Source organism: Bubalus kerabau, chromosome 21 (assembly GCF_029407905.1).
Source record: "Bubalus kerabau isolate K-KA32 ecotype Philippines breed swamp buffalo chromosome 21, PCC_UOA_SB_1v2, whole genome shotgun sequence".
Classification (NCBI taxonomy): Eukaryota; Metazoa; Chordata; class Mammalia; order Artiodactyla; family Bovidae; genus Bubalus; species Bubalus kerabau.
Genome location: NC_073644.1, coordinates 45306333 through 45329637, shown reverse-complemented (window position 1 = coordinate 45329637; position 23305 = coordinate 45306333). Strand labels below are relative to the sequence as shown.

The window sequence follows — 23305 nt, the reverse complement described above, 5'->3', positions numbered from 1 at the left end:
GCTCAGGAAAGCGTTAGGGAGACAAGATCCTAAGGACCAGGATAAACAATGGGTAAGGCAGCCTCCAAAACAGCCGGGGCACTGTGTGCTCCACCTGTGCTCAGGTGTGGGAGTGGCCCAGGCACTCGGCAGGTGATGCTTTCAAGATGGTGCAGGCTCTGTCTGAATCCTCAAAGTTAGCAGAAAAGATGGAGGAATAATAATAATAATGCCATAATTAGGAGGAAAGGAGCATCTGGGTAACTTTGCTGTTTTTCCCATGTGAAGTTTGCTCTTTAGAATGACCGGTGTTTGCACAATGGGTGAGTGGTGTGTACACAGAGGGACTGGCTCTTGCAAGTATGATGCAGTGAGGAAACACATTTATTGGGAGAAGGAAATGGAGAAGGGGGGATGACTGCAAATAGAGAAAGAGTCTACTTTGGGTTAGCTCTCAGATTGTAGCCAGTTCCGGGGAGTGCCGACTGCTTCTCAACGTTGCAGAAAAACAAGCAGACCCACCCCACAGTCCTGGGCTGGTTGCTAGTGATGACCTCTATCCCAGCTCACGCGGGAGCAGAATGCGAGGAGGCTGTGTAGACCCTCCTTCGAATTCACTTTGAACTCATTTAGGGGCCACTGCCTTCTCCTCCTGGTTGGAAATCAGCTGGAATCCAGCCAAGAAGGAACTTTACCTCCCAGTAAAGCCTGGGACAGGCAAAGAGAAAACTTTGTGATGCAAAACACAGACATGCACACACAAGCACATGTATGTGCACACACACACACACATCTCTTAGGAAGAACAGGATTTCCCAGAGAAGAAGTTGCTTGCATTGAAAGACTTAAAAAAACTCTGCAAGAAAACAAGGAAGAGTTGCAGAAAGAGGGAGAAGTGGGAGAGAGAGGGGAATCCTCGGGTCAGAGCCAGGAGGCCCATCAGTGACAGGGTGGCTCAGGGGTGCGACTGGTGCCGACATAAACTAAAAATCCTCTCTTTGGTGTTTCTGATTTGAGAGTCAGCTGACTATTCAGAAAGAAACACCACCCAGTGAAAGTGTTAGCCTCTGAGTTGTGTCCAACTCTGCGACCCCATGGAATGTGGCCCAGCTGTAATGGAGCCTGGTGGGCTACATTCCATGGAATTCTCCAGGCACAAATATTGGAGTAGGTTGCCATTCCTTTCTCCAGGAGATCTTCCAGACCCAGGTCTCCTGCATTGGCAGGTAGATTCTTTACCGTCTGAGCCACCAGGGAAGCCCAGGGTTGATGTATTGACTTGGGAATGGGGGGACTGTCTGGGCAGGAAGCATCCTGAAGATAAAAAAAGGAAAAAAGATTCTCCACTGCCAACCACCTTGTGAGAGAGCTGGGGTGAAGGATGTGGCCTGACTGGACTGGAGAGGGGAGACCCTCGGGGTTGGCCACATCAAGACCCCCTTGTGGTGGGGACTGTGAGGACCCCCTGATCGCCCCCTCCCACAGCAGTTTAAGCAAGAACATCCTTGGATATTTAAAAAAAAAAACACACACACACGGACCCTTTCTCATTGAGGTTGCGCACTAAATGGTTTTGCTCTCAAGATCTAGGATTTGAACTTGGATAATCACTGCAGATGGTGACTGCAGCCATGAAATTAAAAGACGCTTACTCCTTGGAAGGAAAGTTATGACCAACCTAGATAGTATATTCAAAAGCAGAGACATTACTTTGCCAACAAAGGTTCGTCTAGTCAAGGCTATGGTTTTTCCTGTGGTCATGTATGGATGTGAGAGTTGGACTGTGAAGAAGGCTGAGCGCCGAAGAATTGATGCTTTTGAACTGTGGTATTGGAGAAGACTCTTGAGAGTCCCTTGGACTGCAAGGAGATCCAACCAGTCCATTCTGAAGGAGATCAGCCCTGGGATTTCTTTGGAAGGACTGATGCTAAAGCTGAAACTCAGTACTTTGGCCACCTCATGCGAAGAGTTGACTGATTGGAAAAGACTCTGATGCTGGGAGGGATTGGGGGCAGGAGGAGGAGGGGACGACAGAGGATGAGATGGCTGGATGGCATCACTGACTCAATGAATGTGAGTCTGGGTGAACTCCGGGAGTTGGTGATGGACAGGGAGGCCTGGCGTGTAGCAATTCATGGGCTCGCAAAGAGTCGGACACGACTGAGCGACTAAACTGAACTGAACTGAAGCTTAGCAGAGAGGACTGCATGCTTGGGCATTTATTGACACATCTGGTAACGGGATCCCATGATTATGGGTCCCCTCTGGGCACAGAGCATTAAGAGTCCTTGACTGGAACGCAGCTTTGTGTGGCAAAACGACTTTTTGTTACCAGGAGACAGTCTGCCTTTCATTAGCACATAATAACATCTCACTTTTATGGGAGGTTTCTTCACTCCTTTTTCTTCCTTAGATTTAACTGAAGGATGAAAGTCCAGTTTTGCTACACAGAGCCCAGGAAAGGAAGACCCCCGTGTTTCACAAAGTAATCGAACATGAAAGCCATAGACTTCAAAGGTACACAAATAAGAAAATAAGGTTTTCAAAAGATCCCTGGGCCCATGAGGGTAATTTCAGATGGATTCAGGGGTTTAAATTTAAGAGACTTCCACACTGGGACTAGATTTGGGGCAGACCTGGAGTATCTTCTAAACAGTGCACAAAGGGGCACCCAGCTCAGCAGGTAGCATGCAAAGATTATGGAGCTTCTGAAGCCGTGAGTTGGAATAATGTGCTAGATAAACTGGGGAATGAATGCGTGGTTCTTCTTTATTGAACAAGTGTCCCGAGGAGAATCTCTCTCTCTTTCTCTGCTTCCAGAAAAGGTTGTTCTTTTTCCTGAGTAATTAATTTGTTCGAGTCACATGAAATTTTGTCACGTTACCTCTTTGGCTTCTAGAAAGCCTGACATTAACTGTAGCTCCCCTCTAGTGAGGGGCTAAGATTTGCGAGCACATCCTGAGAACAACCAGGTCACATCTGGATTGTTCTTATTTTTGTAGCCTTCGATTTTGTTTGCCCAGATGTACTCAGCTATTTTTATATTCTATTCGGTCCCCTTGAATTATAGGTATTTCCGTAAACTGCCTTGACTCATTTTTGGAATAAAGTGGGATAAAACTAAGTAAATAAAGAAACATTGATTGCAAGTTAAAGAACTCAAACTATTTAACCATGCTAAGCTAATGCAGTAAAATCTAAGCTAAGGCAGTAAGAGCAAAGCCAAGACTACAGATTTTCAAAAGCATAAACAACAAAGCACTAAGATAAGCAAAACAGAACTTTATAACCACTCCTCTATGCTAAGTACAATCACTTGCTATCAGACCAAGGTGATGTTCCCTCTTTTATCTTCCCCCGGAAAGATGTCAAATCCTTGAAGCTTTTGGTTCCACATGGAAAGGAAACCCAGTGGAGGTGACTCCAGTGATTCCCAAACAGGCCCTGCAATTAAGTGTCTTCTGTGAGCTTGTGATAAGCAAGGAATCTGTTAATGGTAAAATATTTTAACAAGTATCTTCATGCAGCATCTGTTATTTTGTGGATTACATTTGATGATGGCCGTAGATGCCAGAAGCGAGGGGGGCGGTAAAGCAGACATTGGAATAGCTTCTAGACATACACAACCAATACGTACACAAATTATTTCTTTTTTTAAAAACCTGTGATTCCTCTCAAGATTCTTATAGCAATGGTTTGTTGCTGCTGCTGCTGCTAAGTTGCTTCAGTCATGTTCGACTCTGTGTGACCCCATAGACGGCAGCCCACCAGGCTCCTCCGTCCCTGGGATTCTCCAGGCAAGAATACTGGAATGGGTTGCCATTTCCTTTTCCAATGCATGAAAGTGAAAAGCAAAAGTGAAGTCACTCAGTCATATCTGACTTTTCACGACCCCATGGACTATAGCCTACCAGGCTCCTCCGTCCATGGGATGTTCTAGGCAAGAGTACTGGAGTGGATTGCCACTTCCTTCTCCAAATGGTTTGTTGCATCCTGACATTTCTACACCATGCAGCATAAAAGAGACAGTTTCAACTTCTAAATATTTAAGGACCTCAGTGACAAAAATGAATGTCTTTAAAAAAAAAAATATTGGTTCCACCGGAGTTGGTGTTCCTTGGTGGCTCAAATGGTAAAGAACTGCCTGCAATGCAGGAGACCCGAGTTCGATCCCTGGTCAGGAAGATCCCCTGGAGAAGGGAATGGCAACCCACTCCAGTTTTATTGCCTGGAGAATTCCATGGACAGAGGAGCCTGGTGGGCTACAGTCCATGGGGTCGCAAAAGAGTCAGACATGACTGAGCAATTAACACTTTCAGCTGTTTTCAGAGCTGGTCTAGACTAGGGGAAGTAGTGGTGCTAAGATTATTTTCATTGGTCTATCTGTATCTATGATATTTTATTCAGTATTTTTAGAAAATTGTTAATTATAGAAACTGAAATTTAACTGAATAAGAAAGAACAGAGCAGTGATTTGCAGCACAGGGTCCAAATCATATTAGGAAAATGTGACCAAAACTCTACCAAAGAAGAAACCTGGGGAGAGCCGTTGTTTGGAAGCCTGTCAAGTGGAGAAGGAGTAATTCTTTCTGAGAGAGTTAGGATCGTGGGTGGAACTAGGGTCTAATATTCATCCCAATATTAGAATCTTTAAAGAATTTTAAGTGTTCAGAAATGGAATGACATGCCCTGACGTTTTCAGCAATGACTCTGGAAACTTTCAGGCTGACCCTGGATGTCCTCATGAGTTACCACACTGGCTGGGGGCAGGGGAGGGTCACTGCATTGAGTATATGATGGAACGAGACAAATTCAAAACTTTCTTTGAGTATAAAATCCTCTATTTATAGCAACATCACTGTTATTCCTAAATGGTGGCAGGGCATAGTCTAACGATCAGTTTACTTAATGTTGGTCATGCAAAAATAAGTGAAGAATAATCAAAATAAGTGTCTGAAGCTTAGAGTAACTGATGTAAGTCACAGCCCTGCCAGCACCCCCCGGGGCTGTGGCAGGACCCCCAGCGAGGAGCAGTTAGCTATGCAGTCAGCCTGAGGAGGGCGCTGGGACCTCAATGACCTAACAAGAACAGGTTGAATACCTGTTTCATTTCATTTCTTTATTTTATACTGAAACATAGTTGATTAACAATGTTGTGTTACTTTCAGATGGACAGCATGAATTAACTGTTTTTAAACTTGTTTGTTCATAGTTGTTTGCCTGTGTGACAGAATTTTGCACAGAGCTCCTATGAGTTTTTAGTTGTTTTAATCATCACCATTTTCTTCAATATTCCAATGCTTTTGGAGTGAATTGCAACGGAAAAGGTAACTTACAGCTCTCTGTGGTCTGGAAATGTGATGAGACGAGTGAACAAGTGTGCAAGATACCGTGGAATCGAAATCTGTATCACCCCCCAGGGGAGAAGGACTACTCCAGAAATAGAGCACATGGTTTGCTATATTTCCAGGCAGGCTGCTCATCTGAATTCATATTCACGGCTTTATTATGCTGAAAATGACACACGGCTTCTTTAGATCTCGGGCCCAATCATTGCTTTGATGTCTGATTTATTGATGCACAAAGGACTTGCCTTTCAAGTTTGTTATCTCTCATTTCAGTGGAATTTTTCAAAGTATTAAGAAACTTGCTCCACAGGGCCGTCTACCCAGCTGGAAGTTGGCACAAGGTTCTGCAGTGTTATTGGTGCCCCTGGCTATTTCCTGCTATTTAATTTCAAGCTAATAAGGAAATGCAGAGGTTGGCTAGGTTGTTGTGAATGCTGCGGGCAGACATTCATGCTGGAGCACACTCAAAGGAGGTTCTTTAGAGAACGCGCTTTATCGCACCAGGGACTCTGTTTTCTTGGCTACTGAAATGAATTTTGTTTGGAAATCAGAGCTATTTCTCATCTTTGACCAGTTCTTTTGTGAAGCCTGCACTTCCATGTTTATGCCATCCATTTCTGACATCATCCACTTGTTTCCATGGCAAAATTACTCAAAGAAGAGAAAATATAAAATAGAATATTTTTTGGAGAAATGTCTATTCAAATCCTTTGCCCAATTTTTTTTTTTTAATGTGGACCATTTTTAAAGTCTTTATTGAATATTGCTTCTGTTTTATGTTTTGGGTGTTTTTTTTGCCCCCAGAAATGTGGGATCTTTCTCCCCAGTCAGGAATTGAACCTGCACCCATGCATTGGAAGTGCAGAGTCTTGACCGCTGGACTCCCAGGGGAGTCCCCCTTTGACCATTTTTATAAAGAGAGTTTCTTGCTTTTTTTTCCCTGCTGCTGTTGCGTTGTAGGAGTTCCTTTTGGAGATTAACCCCTTATCAGATAAAAGGTTTGCCATGTGTTCTTTCGTTCCATGGGTTGCTTTTTCCCTCTATTGATTTTTTCCCTTTGTTGTGCAGACGCTTTTTGGTTTGATGTAGTCCATTTTTAAATTTTTGATTTTGTTGCCTGTGCTTTTGGAATTATATCCATGAAATCACTGCCAAAGCCAATGTAGTGATACATTTCCCCCATATTTCCTTCTTAAGAGTTTTACCGTTTTAGGCCTTATGTTCAAGCCTTGAATCCATTTTGACTTTTGTTTTTTTGTTTTGTCTCTGGTGTAAGGGTCCAATTTCAGTCTAGTGTATGTGTATATTCAGTCTTTCCAATGTCATTTGTTGAAGAGACTCTTCTTGCATCTTCCTGGCACCCTTGTATTAACAGAAGATCAGCTGACTGCAGAAGTGTGGGTTTATCTCTGGTCTCTGTTCTGTGTATCTGGCTTTGTATCAGTGCCACACTGAAGTGTGGCTTTGCAATGTACTCTGAAATCAGGAAATGTGACTCCTTTGGTTTTGCTCTTTCTCAAGATAGCTTTGGCTACTCAGGGTCCTTTATGGTTTCCACATACATTTAAGGATTGGTTTTTCTATTTTCCAAAAGAAATACCAGGGATCTAGTATGATACCGGAGAAGGCAATGGCACCCCACTCCAGTACTCTTGCCTGGAAAATCCCATGGACGGAGGAGCCTGGTGGGCTGCCGTCTCTGGAGTCTCACAGAGTCGGACACGACTGAAGCGACTTAGCAGCAGCAGCAGCAGCAGTATGTGTTACAGGGATGGGACGTACCGTTTGCAACAGAACATCACAGGGTTTGTGTGGATGGCTATGAACATCATCGCTGTTTTCAGTAGGATGTTTAGAGTTGATGAACTAGAGAACCCCACTTCTACCGTCATCAAGACTTCCCTTCAGCCGGGAGCGACAAGGCCTGCACTCAGGCTGTTTCCACCTGGTGTGTGTGTGTGCGAGGTCCTGGGCTGCCCACCCTTCGAACAGGGCTCCTCCGTGTTGGGAAGCACGGGGTCACTCAGAAGGGCGGCTAGGCCTGGGAACCCTGTGATGGACCATTCAGGATGGACAATCCTGGCAGTGCTGGACGCTGGACCTCTGGACGGACAGTGGTGCTTGTCATGTCTGTACTGGGGACACTGGGACCCTAAAAGCTCCTTCTTGAGTCCTGGGTCAACTTGGATTTTATACAGTCTGAAGCCCAGGTCACACTCAAATTGTATTGCTGACCAAGAAGCAGCTCTCTGAGCTGCCTGCGACCAGCCTGCTGCCCAGGACGAGACGTCCAGTTCCAGAGGCCAGCGACGCTGAGGAGAGCCAGCCAGTGTTCATGCCCTGCCTGCCCCAATCTTGGAGTTACAAATATGACCAGCTTTTAACTTCAGGGTAGACTGGCCAGTGCCTGAGTGCAGATTATGGAGTATTTTCAGCTTTTATGGAATATTCTAGAGTCAGCCATTCCTTCCTCAGAAACAGCACCTTGGCCTTAAGTTAAAATTTCCAATTCTTGAAACAGAATGACTGTTAAAGGATAGGCCACTGTGTTTCTTCAAGGTGATAGAGAATCTCTTAAAATAAGACCATCTTCGTAGGCTACGCAGGCAGCTTAGTTTTAGGACATGAAGTATGTGGGTGAGACGGTGAGTGACAGGCACAAATCCAACTGATGATAATTTGTGAATAAATTATACTGGTCATTCTCTGTCATGATTTGTAGTGGGTCAGAAAGTGACAAGACCACATGAATGTCATCTTGTCCCTAAGACACATACATATCACACACTATATACACATTAAAACCTGTGTATTGGGGTATATGTGCATATGGATATGAATATATGTGTGTGTGTATACACACATGGAGTGTACTTTTAAACAGTATGAACAGCTGAGCCTAGCTGAGTGACTCACAGAGGTATTCTGTAGTGAACATTGTTTGTTTGTTTGTTTGTTTGTTTACATAATTTTATTATATCTTTTAAAGACAGCATTAGTGTTAATTAAATAGATCCACAGGTAAAATGTATATTGTGGGAGTATCTCTGACATCTCTGTTTATTAAACTGGGCAGACATTAAGTTAGTACTTTCATTGGAATAACCCCCCTCAACCGCAATGTAAAATATCATCTAAAGACACAGCACTGTGGTCCCCCATGCCCCCTTATAACTTATCACCACAGCATCTCATAAAGGCAGCTCTTAAGTACAGGTGGGACTCTTGACCTCAATCATGGTTTGCACTCTTGACCTCAATCATGGTTTGCGTGCCAGGCTCTAGTTATGTCCAGGCTTTCTCTTGGTGACTCACACTTCCCTCCATGGGTCTCTCCTGGCCACCACCTTCGGTGTTCAGAGGGCACATTTCCTAATAAGCCACAGCAACTCGTGCACCCTCACAGACTCTGTCGATGATGCCCTGAGACTCTCTGCAGTGACAGAGCTGGGTCAGCCCGGCCTGAACCCTGAGCAGGGTGAATGGTCTCTGGGGACCCAGCTAGGACGCCCCCACTGCCTCCTCTGGACAGCCAGGGCCGTGGCGCCCACATGTGGTCTCTGAGTCTTAGTCTTTGAAGCAGCAGAGATGACAGAGTAAAGCTCCAGGCACCACGTGAGCCAGGACAGGGTCCCCCAGAGAGGAGGCCAGACCAAACAGGCACCGCGTCACCCGGGTCATTCTCCCTGAACCGTGGCTCCTGTCCGTCTGCAGTGGGAAGGGTGCTGATCCACACCACCCCACCCCGTGCCTGGACGGTAAGAGTGATAAGCGTCCGGTAGCCAACCGGGGACCAGCACAGACCAGCACCTCCTTTCCCAACAAGCTAAAATGACCATTGTTTAAATGACTCTGAAACTTTAATTACAGATACTTTTCAACATCTGAAAGTGTGGATTTGTTCTCTTTCTGCGGAAAGGCTGGCACGGTTGTTCCCTTACACCCATGTCTTTTCCTGCTCCCCTGTCTCTTCTTTATGTAAAAAAAAAAGTCTGGATCACAGTGCCAACCAACTCTGCTCTGCATCCCTGGCTGGGAACTCAGAGAGCAAAGCAGGTTCACAGGAGCAGGAAGCAGCCACAGAGAAGCAGCAGGAAAAGCTGAAGCCAGAGCTCCACCCCAAAACGCACAATGATGGAAAGGAAGAAGAGAAGATGGTGGAGCTCTTGCCCCGCTGCCTCTGCCAACACGCTCGCCCGAAACCCTCTGCGGTCTTAAAGTGCAATTATATGGTGAGGACGCCCAGGCCCGGGACCTGACTGGATGGAGTTCAAAGCTGATTCTTCAAACAGCTCATGACTCAGGCTGGGCGGGTTGGGGGGGTGGGGGTGGCGGGCGGGTAGGAGCACCATTTTCAGCCGCTCAAGTGCATCTGAGGAAGAAGTGTCTCTTCTTTTCATAAAGAAAGTCTGTAAATTGTAAGGCATCCTGGTGTGAGAGAAAAAAAAAATCACACCCTTGGCACTTCTAGCCGAGGCCGAGCCAGGGTGACAGAGTCCAGAGGCCGGTGAGCCCAGCCAGCAGCAGGGGACCTGGGCTGCTCCCGGGGGCCCGGCTGCGGTGCCCGTGCCCCCCAGGGTCCTCGGAGAAGTCCTCAGGCCTGGGTGCCGACGAGGCACACTGCACCAGGGGCATCTGGTAGGACGTGGCTCTCTTCTCGGGCCGGTCCGGGCTGGAGCCGTCGCTGGGTCTCTGGCCGTTGAACAGCAGGTAGCGGCCGCGTGTGTCCCGCTCCATCTTGAAGATCTCGTACTCTGTGTGAGGCAGCCTGATGCCCAGGGCCACGCAGCCATTGGTGTGGGTCACATCCTGCTGGACGCCCACCTGCCAGGATCCCTCGGCCCCACACTCATTCCCGCTGAAGACGTTGAGAAGCGAGGCCGTGGCCGCATCCATGGGGGTGACCTTCATGTGGTTCACTGCCAAGGAGACAAGATGGCTCCGTGACGCACGGCTGCTGGTGGCACCACGCCTCAGGCCCCTGCTGTCAGCCCACCCCGCAGACCATGGCCCACAGGAGGGACTCTCAGATGGAAAGGGTATCACGTGTGGACGTGACCAGTGGCCACCCCCGGCACCCTGCAGGGACCACCAGGGGAAGTCCAGCCCATCTGCTGTCCATGCTGAGCCCACAGAGCGGCTGACCCAGCCTGTCCTAGGAAGCCAGACTGTCCCTGGGGAGTGGTCTCTGGGGACACCACTCATTGGGATGGACACCATCATCAACAAAAACTGGAATTTGTTTTTATGAATAGATTTTGAGGTTTTTAAGTAGTTTTGGTGTCACACATCTATACGAGCGAGCAGTCGTGCAAATTAATACTGGCCTGTGAATTGGGCGACTAAGGTTAATTAGGTGGCAAGCAAGAAAAATATGCTTAAATCCATTAAAGGGAAACCCCAACCAACTTCAAGCCCCTCTCAGGGGCCATATTCTGTGTACACACAAGAGCTGGGGGGGGCGGGTCTTAGACCCAGAGGGTTGTTCTCTGGGCTACCACCATGGAAGGCCCATTCTCCCTGGAGCCTAGCTTCCTCCCTATAGGGCTCAGGTGCCCCGGGGGGCTTATCTGCATTGTCAGATACACTTCAAAGTAAATGGTGGACTGAACCCTGGGATGCTGTCATGGGAGGGGTCACACCACTGTCTTATTTGTCCATGACAGGGTAGACGCCTGCCTAAAAAGATGCACAAGCTCACACAAAGCCTAGAAACAGAGCCCATAGGACCCCCTGGCTGACGGCGGCCTGGCGGTGTCACCCTTCACCTGCCTGCAGGCCTCCGACCTCCCACCTGCAAGTGGGTGGCATCTTCTCCAGGGCCAGACGGGGAAACATTGGGGCACCAGAGGCGCCACTGACCACAGCCCAGGGGCTGCAGTGAATGATGCCCTGGAGGCTGGAGGTCTCCTCCCCAACATCCCTGCAGAGAAGATGCCCTGTGCCCTGGCTCCGCCTCCAGACACGCCCCTGGACCGCCCCCATGACATCAGCTCCGGGGCGGGGCGGGCCCTACCTTTGAACACGAACTCTGTGCCGCCCAGGACCCTGGTGGAGTGCACGCCACGGCTGTAGCGACCCCTGGCGTAGAGGGTGAAGGTGGGGTGTTTGCACACGGGGTCCGAGTAGTGATAGTAGTGCCCCTCCCAGCTATGGTTGTTGTCGTGGAAGATGAAGTGGCGCGTCAGGAAGAGGACCTCGGGCCGCACCTCGCAGCGCTGGCTCACCCACTCGCCATGCAGCCCCACAGTTAGGTCCGCCTTGGGGGGCAGCAGGGGTGGCCGGTGCTCGTCTGAGCGGTGGATGATGCGGCAGGCGACGCAGGCATGGTCATGGTTCTGCAGCCCAGACACAAGATGGGAAGAGATGGTGTCCAAGAGGGCAGTGCAAACGCACAGCCTTCGCCTCCCCCGGGGCCCCGTGCCCTGTAACCAGGGTACCCGAGGGCGCCTGGGGGCGTGTGTGCCCGCCTGTTCTCACCAGTGCACGCTTGTGTGGGCTGATGGTAGAGCCAGGCCTAAATATTTCAGCTGTGATCTGAAGGCCCTTTGAAAATCCTGTTACATCTTATTCCATACCACCTGTCCTGGACACTTGATGTCAAAAAGAAAGGCTGGTACCACCTTGCCCAATTAGGATGGGTACTCTCAAGACCCGGCTTCCCCAGTGACTCAGCGGTAAAGAACCCCACCTGCAATGCAGGAGACATGAGAGACCCAGGTTCGATTCTTAGGTGGGGAATATACCCTGGAGGAAGGCATGGCAACCCAGTCCAGTATCCTTGCCTAGAGAATCCCATGGACAGAGGAGGATGCTGGGCTACAGTCCATAGGGTCAGGGCTGAAGCGACTTAGCATGCACTATCAAGACTAGCAGAAAATGAGAGTCTTGGTGAGGACGTAGAGAAACCGGAACCCCAGTGCACTGCTGGTGGGAATGTAAAATGATGTAGTTGCTTCGGAAAAGAATTCACTTAGGACCTGGCACCCCGCTTCTGGTTTATACCCTAAAGAACTGAAGTCAGGGCCTCAAAGAGGAATCTGTTCACCCATATTCACATCAGCACAATTCACAATAATCCAAAGGCGGAAGCAATATTGCGTATCAGTGGCTGAATAAAGAAAATGTGGTCCAGACATGCAAAGGAATAGGATTCAGCCTTGAAAAAGGAAGGGGATTCTGACACATGCAGGTTGTTACATGGACAAACCTGGAGGACATTATACCCAGTGAAATGAGCCAGTCACAGAGGACAAACCCCCGTACAATCCCACATAGAGGGACCTCAAGTGGACAAATCCATGGAGACCAAAAGCAGAACAGAAGTAACTGGGGGCTGGGATGGATGGAGAGGAAGGTCATACAACAAACCGAATGTCCTTGACATCACCGAACTGGATGCCTAGACGTGGCTAAGATGGTACACTTTGTTACCTGTATTTTACCACAGTTAGATTTTTCCACTGAAAATAATTATGAGACACTAGAAGGAAAAAGGGCTTCCGAGGTGGTGCTAGTAGTAAAGAATCCACCTGCAAATGCAGGAGACATAAGAGACGCAGGTTCGATCCCTAGGTGGGGAAGATCTGAAGAAGGGAATGGCAACCCACTCCAGTATTCCTGCCTGGAGAATCCCATGGACAGAGGAACCTGGCAGGCTATAATCCATGGGGTTGCAAAGAGTCAGACATGACTGAAGAGACTTAGGATGCACACACGCTCAAAAGGAAAAAAGCACTTCAGTTACCGTGGGTGACTCGGGGCGCTGTGTCATGAGGGTAGGGGTCTCCAAGAAAGAGGGCATGAGGGCTTGGCCTCAAGGAGGCAAGAGCAGAGGCCAGGGAGGATGTGGGCACTCCTGTACCCACCTGTATCCACTGGCCCGAGGTCTGGAGAGTGTGCCAGCTCTTTGTGATTTCTGCTTTATGGCTTTAAGCCATGTAATTAGTGTGAGAGCAGCCAGTTGTCTGTGGGGAGTGCCTCTTTGCCTGGGCCTGCCTTGGGGCATCAACGTGGATTCTGCACGAGGGCTGTCTAGGGCTGCAGCTGAGAAAACCCCCTCTGAGTAGGGGCCCCAAGACTGTCAGCCATGTGGATGCTGTCTGCCTGGAGCAAGGCTCGGGGTTCATAGAAAAAGCTGAGGTCTTGGAGTTGGGAGGGCAGCTCCGTGACCAGACAGATGGCCACTGCCAGCTGCAGGACCCAAGGCACAGGAGGCCCGTGGCCAGGGCTGCCTCCCCAAACGGGCATCCTCTCTGCCTCTCTCCCTGCCACCCGGGCTGTCAGGTGCTGGCCACGCTAGAAGCCCACGCCCATGTGACTGCTCTGTGATGGGAGAGTGGCCCTGGCTCTGCCCCCGCCTGGGGCCCACCAGGCACAGCTCCTGGCCTACAGGCAGGACTGACAGGTGGTCACTCGGCAGGCAGGCACTTGTTCTCTGGGCAGAAATCCAATGTCCAGGCCTTTCCATCCCTCGCACTAACTCTGAGAGGGGCTGCCCCTGAGAGCGGACGGGCAAAGGAGGGGACCAGGGCATTCCAGTCGCCCCCCCCGCCCCCGCCCCACGCTCTCCTTCTGGGACAGTGTGACACCCACTGACAGGCCTTGTGCTCATCAGTGGAGCCAGGCACTGTTTTCGGGAGAGGAGGTTTGTTTGGGGCTTGAGGAGGAGATGCAATAGGCAGCACAGAGGCTCCTCTGTCCCAGGCCCCATGTGTTTGTGCACCTGTGGTTTCCTGCCCAGATCTCTGAGATACACAAGAAAGTGCCCTACAGCCCATGGTCAGCAGGGGGCTGTCTGCAAGCCACCACGAGGACACGGACTGGAAGGACACGTGCACACAGCATACGAGGGCTTCTTTGCACAAAAAATGATTCCAGCCATGGCAGGAGATCCAAAGGCCAGCGACTGCAGCTGGGGACTGTAGGAAAGTTACCGATCTCTCCATGTCAACGTCCCCATGCATAAAATGAGCACTGTTATACCTGCATAAATGCTGTAGGAAATGAGCACAGATTAAGGCAGGTCCCACTCTGTACTCTGAGAATTGCTGCATAGAGAAGTTTTCAGTGAGTTGGGTCTGTGCGTGCATGGCACTTGGTAGGAAGACCAAACAAACAGCACTTCTCCTGCTGTATGTGCTGCATGATAGGATGAAAAAGATAAATTTGGTTGAAAGAAAGCATCACTGAATTCAGTAATTTTAACATGATGTATTTTCTTGTAAATTTCTAGGAAGTGAAGGTTTCAAATTTTTTTTACACCAAAAGGAGGTTCTGATATGCAAAGTCTGGGATGGAAAGCTAATATAATGCCTGTAACACCATATGAGCTCCCGCATCCAGGAAGTTAGCCCCTTAATGGCTAGTGTTATTGTAAGCAGCACCTTGATCAAACTATACCTGCTGTCCCTACTTCCCCACCCCAGTCCACAATATCTGAGTGAAACCAGCCCTGTACTCAGACTCAAGTCTCTGAGATTTCACAAACATTCTGATGCTGGTGCCTATTCGCTACCATGCCAGGTGGTGCAGGAGACACCCTGGAAAGAGAGAGAGCCCTCTGAGAGCACACACCAGGCTGCTTCCAAAACACACACAAGGAGCAACAGTTTGGCTACTCCCCTGGGAGCTCGCCAGCTGGCAGCCTGCTGACTGCTCCCCCACTCCTGCCTACCAGCTAGATCCTACACAGCCCACGTGCACTGCACGTCCCGACAGGCTGACCCAGCCTCCACTTGCTTGCTCCTGCTTCCACCACTCAGTTTGCTATCTGGGAATTTAAAAACATCACTTGTGACCACTTCATTTCTGGCCAATCTAGGAAGACACGAGCCTTAGTCCCTGAAAAGATCTGTTTGTTTCCTCAAACACCAATATCATTCAGAAAGTGCCCAGAATTCTTCGACTGGGCGGATGGGGCAGAAACAAGGGGTCTTAGTTCTTAGAAGAGCTGCTCCGATGACACCAGGGATCAACTGCTCTTCAGAAAAGGAACCAGCTCAGAGGAGGGGGCACTACTGTGGGGCCCAGGCTGGTCCATGCGCAGCACGGTGGCGTTTGGTGTTTTTCTTTAAGAACGACAGGGCAGGGGTCCTAAACTCTGAGATGAAGACCTGCTGAACTCTGGTCCCTTCATGTGAGTGAGGGTCCCAACTGAACCATTTCTGGTTGGCAGCGGAGAAAGGCAGGCTGGGTAGTTTTGGAGAAGCTTGTCATCCATCAGCTGGGAGGGAGTGGGAGGAAGCTGGCCCTTGGGTATTGATCTTGCCAAATTTGTAAACTAGTTACTTGACTTCATGCATCCTAAGTTGCTTCAGTCGTGTCTGACTCTGTGAGACCCTATGGATTGTAACCCGCCAGGCTCGTCTATCCATGGGATTCTCCAGGCAAGAATACTGGAGTGGGTTGCCATGCCCTCCTCCAGGGTATCTTCCAAAGTCAGGGATTAAACCCATGTCTCTTATGTCTCCTTCATTGGCAGGCAGGTTCTTTACCACTAGTGCCACCTGGGAAGCCCCTGCAATGGTAAAATCTACATTAAAACTTTCCATTAAAGTGCATTCACATAGTGGTCCAATCATCACCACCAGCCATCTCCAGAACTTCTTCATCTTCCCAAACTGAAACTCTGTCCCCCCTCATTCGAGCCCCTGACAACCAGCATCCTACTGTCTGTCTCTAAGAATATGACAACTTGAGGTCCCTCATATATGTGGGATCATACAGTCCTTCTTGTAACTGGCTTATTTAACACAACGTCCTCAAGGTTCGTTCACATGTCAGCCTGTGTCAGAATCTCCTTCCTAAGGCTGAGTGGTACTCCACTGTGTGCGTGCACATGTGGTTTAGCCATCATCCGCCGGTGGACACCTGCTCTGCTTTTACTTGTTCCCTACAGTGAACGATTCTTCTGTGAACATGGCTGTCCAATATACCTCAGTTCTTTAGGGTCAATACATGGAATTGCTGGATTGTAATTCTGTCTTTGGGCTTCCCTGGTGGCTCAGTGGTAAGGAATCTGCCTGCCACTGCAGGAGGCACAGGTTTGATCCCTGGGTCAGGAAGATCCTCTGGAGGAGGACATTGAAACTCACCCCAGTATCCTTGCCTGGAGAATCCCATGGACAGAGGAGTCTGGTGGGCTACAGTCATGGGGTCGCAGAGTCGGACACGACTGAGCGACTGAACAACAACAACAACTCTGTGTTTAACGTTTTGAGGACTTGACATACTGTTTTCCACAGCAGCTGCACACCGTACAGTCTCACAAAGGTCCCCTTTCTCTATATCCTTACCAATTGCTACTTTCTCCTTTCTTGGTAACAGCCATCCTAATAGGTGTGAAGGTGATAACCCACTGCAGTTCCAATCTGCATTTCCCTAAGGATTAGAAATGCTGAGCATCTTTCATGTGCTTATGGACTAATTTGTACATCTTCTGTGGCTGTGCCACATGGCTTGTGAAATCTCAGCTCCCCAACCAGGGACTGAACCTGTGCCCTGACAGTGGAAGCCTAAAATCCTAACCACTGGACTACCAGGGAACTCCCTTTACTCATTTTTTAATTGGGTTTCTTTTATTGTTATTGTTGTTGAGTTGACTAGTCACTATTTTAAACAACTCTTTCAGTTGGTATTAAGAAACCAAATGTCACAAGTGAGTGTGGGATTTCTGGCCTCTCGATGGACACTGTCAACAAGGGGACAGTTTCAGTCATGGTTGGATAAAGGGAACAACTTTCTGTCTTGTGGACAGGATTTTTTTAAAAGTTCTGATTTGTGCTGTTAATTACCACTATCCTTGGCTTGAATATTGGACTTCCCCAGTGGCTCAGATGGTAAAGAATCTGCCTGCAATGCAGGAGACCCAGGTTCAAGGAAGGGAGTGGCAACCTACTCCAGTATTCTTGCCTGGAGAATTTCATGGACAAGAGAAGCCGGGTGGGAAGTCCATGGGATTGCAAAGAGTTGGACATGACTGAGCAACTTTCACTTTCACTTGGCTTGAATAAAACTCAAAAGACCTATAGGAACAACCGTGGGGAAGCAGAAATTAAGGCTGAGATACTGCCCCAGGTGTGAAATTTCTCTTTTCCAAGATGTTTTTCTTTTTTAAAAAATGTTTATTTATTTGGCTGGGTTGGGTCTTAGTCACGGTACTTGGGATCCTTCCTTGCAGCACAGGACTCTCTAGTTGCGGCAGGCAGGCTTAGCTGCTCTGTGGCGTGTACGATCTTAGTTTCCCAACCAGGGATCAAACATGTGTCCCCTGCATTGCAAGGTGGATTCTTAACCATTGGACTATCAGGGAAGTCCCCCAGATGCTTTACTTAAATAGCAGGCTTTTACGATGACTAAGGGGGAAGAGCATTTCAACATGAGGAGTGACCTGCAGCAAGAAATGGGTTGGGTGTCTGTAACTAAAGCCTTAGGCCCCACTCCCCACCCCTGGAGGCTGGCAGTCTGTCTGGCCAGGCCAGAGCAGTGCTCAGACCCCGCTAATCCTGGTTACTGCCAGCCAGGAGCTGAAACGGGTGCTGAGGGAAGAGGACTCAGCCGCACAAAGATGCTGCCCGGCAACCCCGTAGCTGTGATGCAGGCACCACGGAGGGGCCCAGCTGGAAGGACAATGGGAGAGGGCAAGAGAGGCTTGGCCGCTCCTCAGTCCTGTGTGTGGCTGCCGGATGCTTCCGGAGCAGAGTTGAGGGAACACTGCATCCTGGAGGTAGGATGGAGCATTGGGTGTGTCCCCTGGGGAACAACACTGCATTTCCTAGAAACGGTTTCCTAGGAGGTTTAGAGTCTGAGCTGTGAGCTCCCAAAGACCTTCCCTATAAATCACACAAGAGAGAATCCTGCCTCCGGCTTGCCGCTGCAGACACACTGCGCCCAGACACAAAAGCCAGATAGAAAGATCCTTGAGAAGACGGCTGGCTCTTCAATACAGATGACTGTAGGGGAGGTTTCAGAAGGAACTCTGAATTAACGTTTACTTGGTTGTGTCTAGAGCATTTAAAGAGCTGAAGGCGACTCATCTTCACAGTCAAGTTTGCCATGAAGGCAGTGGACCCCACGTCTGACCTCTGCCCCGTCCTCTCCCCATAGCTTGGCCAACACCCCGAACGCCAGGACGCCCCCTGGACTTCCCAACAGTTGACTTCCTGCACCCAGGAGCTCATGCCATCCTCCCAGCCTCCTGCCCTTTTAAGGGATGAAATGCTTACCGCGTGCATGGTCCCTGACAACAACAACTTCCTGGTCTGCTGACTCCCTGAATAAAGCAATCTTGCACTCAGGAATCAAGAAAAAAAAAGAAAACACGTTTCTACAGACACAGCGGAGGCCAGCAGCCATGAGGAGTGGCCGTTGTGTGATAACACATTTCTTGGCCCCAGGGTGTCCACCTGAGCAAGCCCTCCGGAGTCCAGAGCCCATCAGCTGATCCCATCACTGCTGGGCAGCACCCAGCCCCAGGGGCAGGGTCATGGTTCTTTACAGCAGCATCCTGAAGGTAAGCCGGCTTCTGACACTGTCTCAGTCTTGACTCCTTGAATCCCCCGTCCTCAACCACCTCTTCCAACTCCCATCACCTCCGCAAACCCCTCTCCTTTCCCTGCACTGGCAGAAAAGAGCAGGGACTTGGATTCCTCTGTGAGCTTCTGGATCCTTCTACCAGTGCACCTGTGACACTCACTCACGCCCCACCGAGAGTCACGCCAACCACAGGCCCAAGGAGAGACCCTTCCTGCCACAGACCCGCCTCCCGGAGCTGGGCAGAACACCTGCTGTCCATGGCCACGTGGTCCAAGGTCCCTGGGATGTCACAGATGTCACCGTAAACCTGTATTTCTCACATGCCCTGAAGAGCCTTGGAAAGACAAGCTCCCTCCAGACAAATGGCTGTTTAAGCCCAGAGGTCTGCAGAGAATGCAGGACAGAAAGCACATGGGAACCCCTGCTTCCTCCCAGGGTTTAGGCAGCCCCAAAACACGCTGCAGGGCTTCTTCCTTGCCAGGCAGCCCCGACATCACATTCCAGGCCAAATACCTCAGGCACGTGGCTGGGGAGAGTGGTCTGGTTTGCAGACACCTCTCTGATTTACGATGCTGTGGCCTCACCGGCCTAGGGTTTTGGAAAAAGCCCAATTCCGTTTGCTCGCAAGCTTGATCCTGAGGCCCTGGTGTTTCCAGAGACCCCGGCAATCTTTGCTCTAATCACTTTTGATTCTGCCGAGGAAAGAAGGCGCCTGGCTAACCCTCCGCGGCATAGGAATCCAGGCAGAGGGGAACGTGCCCTGAAGCTGAACTCGACTCAGGCCGAGCCTCTTCTTTCAGGGTTACTTTAGGGGGTCCTGTTTTTCTTTTTAATGAAAAGTAGCCAACTTCATCCGGAAGAATCCTCCCAGGAGGCTCACCTGAGTCTCTTCAAACATCGCGTATTTGCCGAGGGCTCTGAACCTCACAGCAAAGTTGTATAAAGCTAAGAAAAACAAGCTGATTTAAATTTTCTATTTTTACACGGTGTCCCATTTCCAGAGGGGCTGAAACGAGTGGTTTTAAACTCAATTTAGCATTTAAGCTAATTTTCAGCCAGGTCTCTAAGGACTGGCGATTAGAGGAGGTGAAGGGTTCAGATGGGGGGCGGCTGGGCCTGTGGTCTGTCCGGAAGCACCCCCAGCCCCTCCTTTCCCAGGCGGTGGGAGGGCGGGCCTGCGGGAGCCGGTGGGCAGGCAGCACCTAGGACCCTGGAGAGGCCCCGGAGGCCGAGCCCATTGACCTGCTCTCCCGGCCCGCCTGGGGAGGGATAGCAACACTTCCTGACCACTCGCTAGCGGCAGGCCCAGACGCACACGCCAGGGACAACAGGAGAAGAACGGGCCTTTTCAGCTCCCCAAGCCACGGGGCTGGGCCGGCCTCCGCAGAGAGCACAGCCCAGGCCCTGGACACAGGCCCGCGTCCGCCCAGCCCCGCCACCACTTCATCTGTGGCCACCGCGCTCCTTCGAGCCTCGGAGTCCTGCCTTTTTAGAATTTGTTTTGAGTGTGGTAACAAGTTTGGATAGCGTAAGATCTCGGCACAAAGGTACAGAAACGTTCCCAGTGACAAACATCTGTCCCTGGCCGTACTGTCCCCTCCTCCTTGTTCTGACATTGCAGAAACACCAGGTCCCTGGTCAGCCTACCTTCTTCTTCTGTTGCTAGTTTTACACATGATATCACACTCTTCACACTGTTCAATACCTTCCTTTGAAACAAAACAAACAACAAAACTCAACAGTGCGTCCTGGGTAGGTTCTATGGTCCAAGGCTTTCTCCACCCTTAGCGTTTCTTTAACAAGGAGAGGGATCGTGGCCTGGGGTTTAAAGAGTTTACCTAAGCATCTGGGGAAACATTCCCCGCAGAGAAGGGAAGAGAAAACAGGAGAAGCCACCTTACAGCCTCGTCATCGCTGGGCAGCCCTCCTTGGACACCCTCCCTGCAGGAGCCACCTGCCCCAAGGGCTCCTTGCTGCAGGCCGGGTGGGCGGCCTCTCCCAATGCCTGACAGTGCTCTGCATGTCAACCCCATCAATTCTGCTTCTTTTACAGAAAAGATTTAATTCCAGAGGTCAGAAAAACACTGTCAAGCCTGCAGCTGGTGACCCCGGGAGGCCTGGACCCTGGGACTGGCTCCATCTCCAAGGTCCAACGTTGTCAGAAATCAAGGCCTTGACTTTTTAATGAAAATCCTAAGAAGATCAGCCTCATAGCTGCCACCCATGCTGATATGTCATGACTCACTTCCGAGATGTGTGTGCTCCAGGAGCTGGGGTGTGAGCCTGGCTCTCCCAAAGACGGCAGGGCTTGGTGAGGGAAGTCAGCCCAGTGGGCACAGGAATGGGGGTGCCTCTCTGGAGCCACCAGCTCAGGAGCAAGGATTTACCCTTTAACTTTGTTTTAAGAGCCGCAGAGCATTGAGAAGCGGCAGAGACAGAGGTGGGAAGAGAGAGCTGGGTGCAGGCATTCCCTGCTTTTCCAGGTGTAAGGAGAGTGCAGGAGATCAAAGAGCCCATGTGAGCATCCTCAGGTGACGAAGCAGGGCCTGGACCCCATGATGTGCACACACAGCCCCAGGTCAGGTCCAGGCTATCTGCGGCCTCTCCCGGGAAGGGGGCCTCCGTCTGGCCTCCCTCTCCTTCCTGGCCCCTGACCATCCTGCTCACTAGCATCCTCGCTGGACCATAAGCAGGAATAAAGGCTCTGCTCCCAGGCAATCCTCTAATAGGCTCAGCCAGGCTGGGTCGGGACTCGGGCTCCCGCGGAGTTTCCGGACGAGCTGCAGGCCATCCTCGCCAGTGACACACTCATTCCCAGAGACAATGTGAATGTCAGCTCGACTGGGCTCAGAGAACGCCAAGTGCACGTCTGCAAACCCCCTTCCCACAGTGTCTCAACACCAGGAGTCTGGAGAGGAGCCACAGTGTCTGGATGTGGCAGCCACCCGCAGAGGTCCTGCCACGTCCTTTCACTTCCCAGAAGCCGGGCCTGGGGCCCCTCCATCAGCTGCGGAGCAGGCAGAGCCCATGCCTGCCCTCTTTCTGTGAGGGCACCTAGGGTCCTAGGGGCAGGTGGGCCACCCTCTCCCCCATGACCCTGTCCCATCTTTGCTCCAGATAGCCCAGGAACTTGCAGGGCACAGCACACGGACCTGATCTGGGTCTGCTTGGAGCCCGAGGAGAGGATGTCCCCAAGACATGCACCCAGAGGAAGCAGCGTCTCCAGGCTGGCCTCCTAGCAGATGTCCCACATTCCTCACAAAGGTGACTTTCCCAACTTTCATGGAACAAGCTCGCAGTCACAGAAAGAAAACAACTGCGCTCTGGGGGGCAATACCGTGCGGTACCCTCACCAGCCATAAGTGCCCTCAGAGGGTAGAGAACAAACCGGATGAGAAACCAAGACAACATTGTAAAGCAAGAAAATGAAAGTTACTCAGTCGTGTCCGACTCTTGGAGACCCCATGGACTATACAGTCCATGGAATTCTCCAGGCCAGAATACTGGAGTGGGTAGCCATTCCTTCTCCAGGGGATCTTCCCAATCCAGGGATCGAACCCAGGTCTCCTGCATTGCAGGTGGATTCTTTACCAGCTGAGCCACCAGGGAAGCCCAATTCTCCCCCAGTTAAAAATAAATTTAAAAAGACAGAAAAATAAAAATCCAACAAATAAACTACCAACCAAAAGTCAGACAAGCCCTGGATTGGAGAGCTGCTGTTCTAAAGAGGATTCCAGAAAAGCTGGTCTGATGTGGGGGGCGGACGGGGAAGGGGTTCTCTGGCCCTCCCCCCAACATCCCAGGCCCCCTGCCTGCCTCCCCAGATTCTGTGGCGGAAACCATCCTGTTACTGCAGACACAGACTCCAAGCCTGCGGGAAGGAAGTGCCTGGTGAATCCAAGTGTAATTAGGGGGTTAGCATTCAAGATTTTCATTGTCCCCATCACATCCTCCCCAGCGTCACAGTGACTTAGGTCTCATTCAGTCCAACCGGGAGAGGGTGGAGTCTTGGGAAAGATCTGGGTTCAAGCTCTGACTCTGAAAGTCACTAACCAGTGACCCTGGGCAGGAGACCACCCCTCACACCTCAGCTGCTAGCTCTTCTGCTAAAAGGGTGGTCATGGAGGCCTCACAGGGTTGTTGTGGAGACAGAGCAGGAGGCTCTAAGGGTCCACAGCCCCCACCCCCATGCCCACCTCCAGGGCCAGGGGATCCTCACCTGGCTGCCCCTCTGTCTTCCCAGGTGCTAAGATCATAACCCCTCTCCATTTCCTGCAAGCTTTCCTCTCGGACTCATAGAAGAAGCTCCCAGAGGGTCAGGACAGAAAGAAGACTTAGAAATTTTCAAGGATGGCCACCAAGGCCCTTCTGAGCCACCAACCCAGGCCCATCACCCTCCTCAGATGGGAAAACCAGGCCCCAACACAGAGCTGGAGGTGAGC

At 50.4% G+C, this 23305-nt stretch overlaps 1 protein-coding gene across 1 annotated transcript in view; it reads right to left on the bottom strand.

The window, feature by feature from the left end:
• Nucleotides 1–8358: 8358 nt before the first annotated feature.
• APCDD1 (APC down-regulated 1) overlaps nucleotides 8359–23305 on the bottom strand; it is a 33339-nt gene continuing 18392 nt past the window's right edge. The window contains exons 4-5 of the mRNA XM_055559205.1: nucleotides 11344–11665; nucleotides 8359–10246 (exon numbers count right to left, since the gene is read on the bottom strand). Of these exons, the coding sequence (XP_055415180.1) occupies nucleotides 9795–10246; nucleotides 11344–11665 (774 nt within the window). The 3' untranslated portion in view covers nucleotides 8359–9794. The remainder of the gene's footprint in view (nucleotides 10247–11343; nucleotides 11666–23305) is intronic.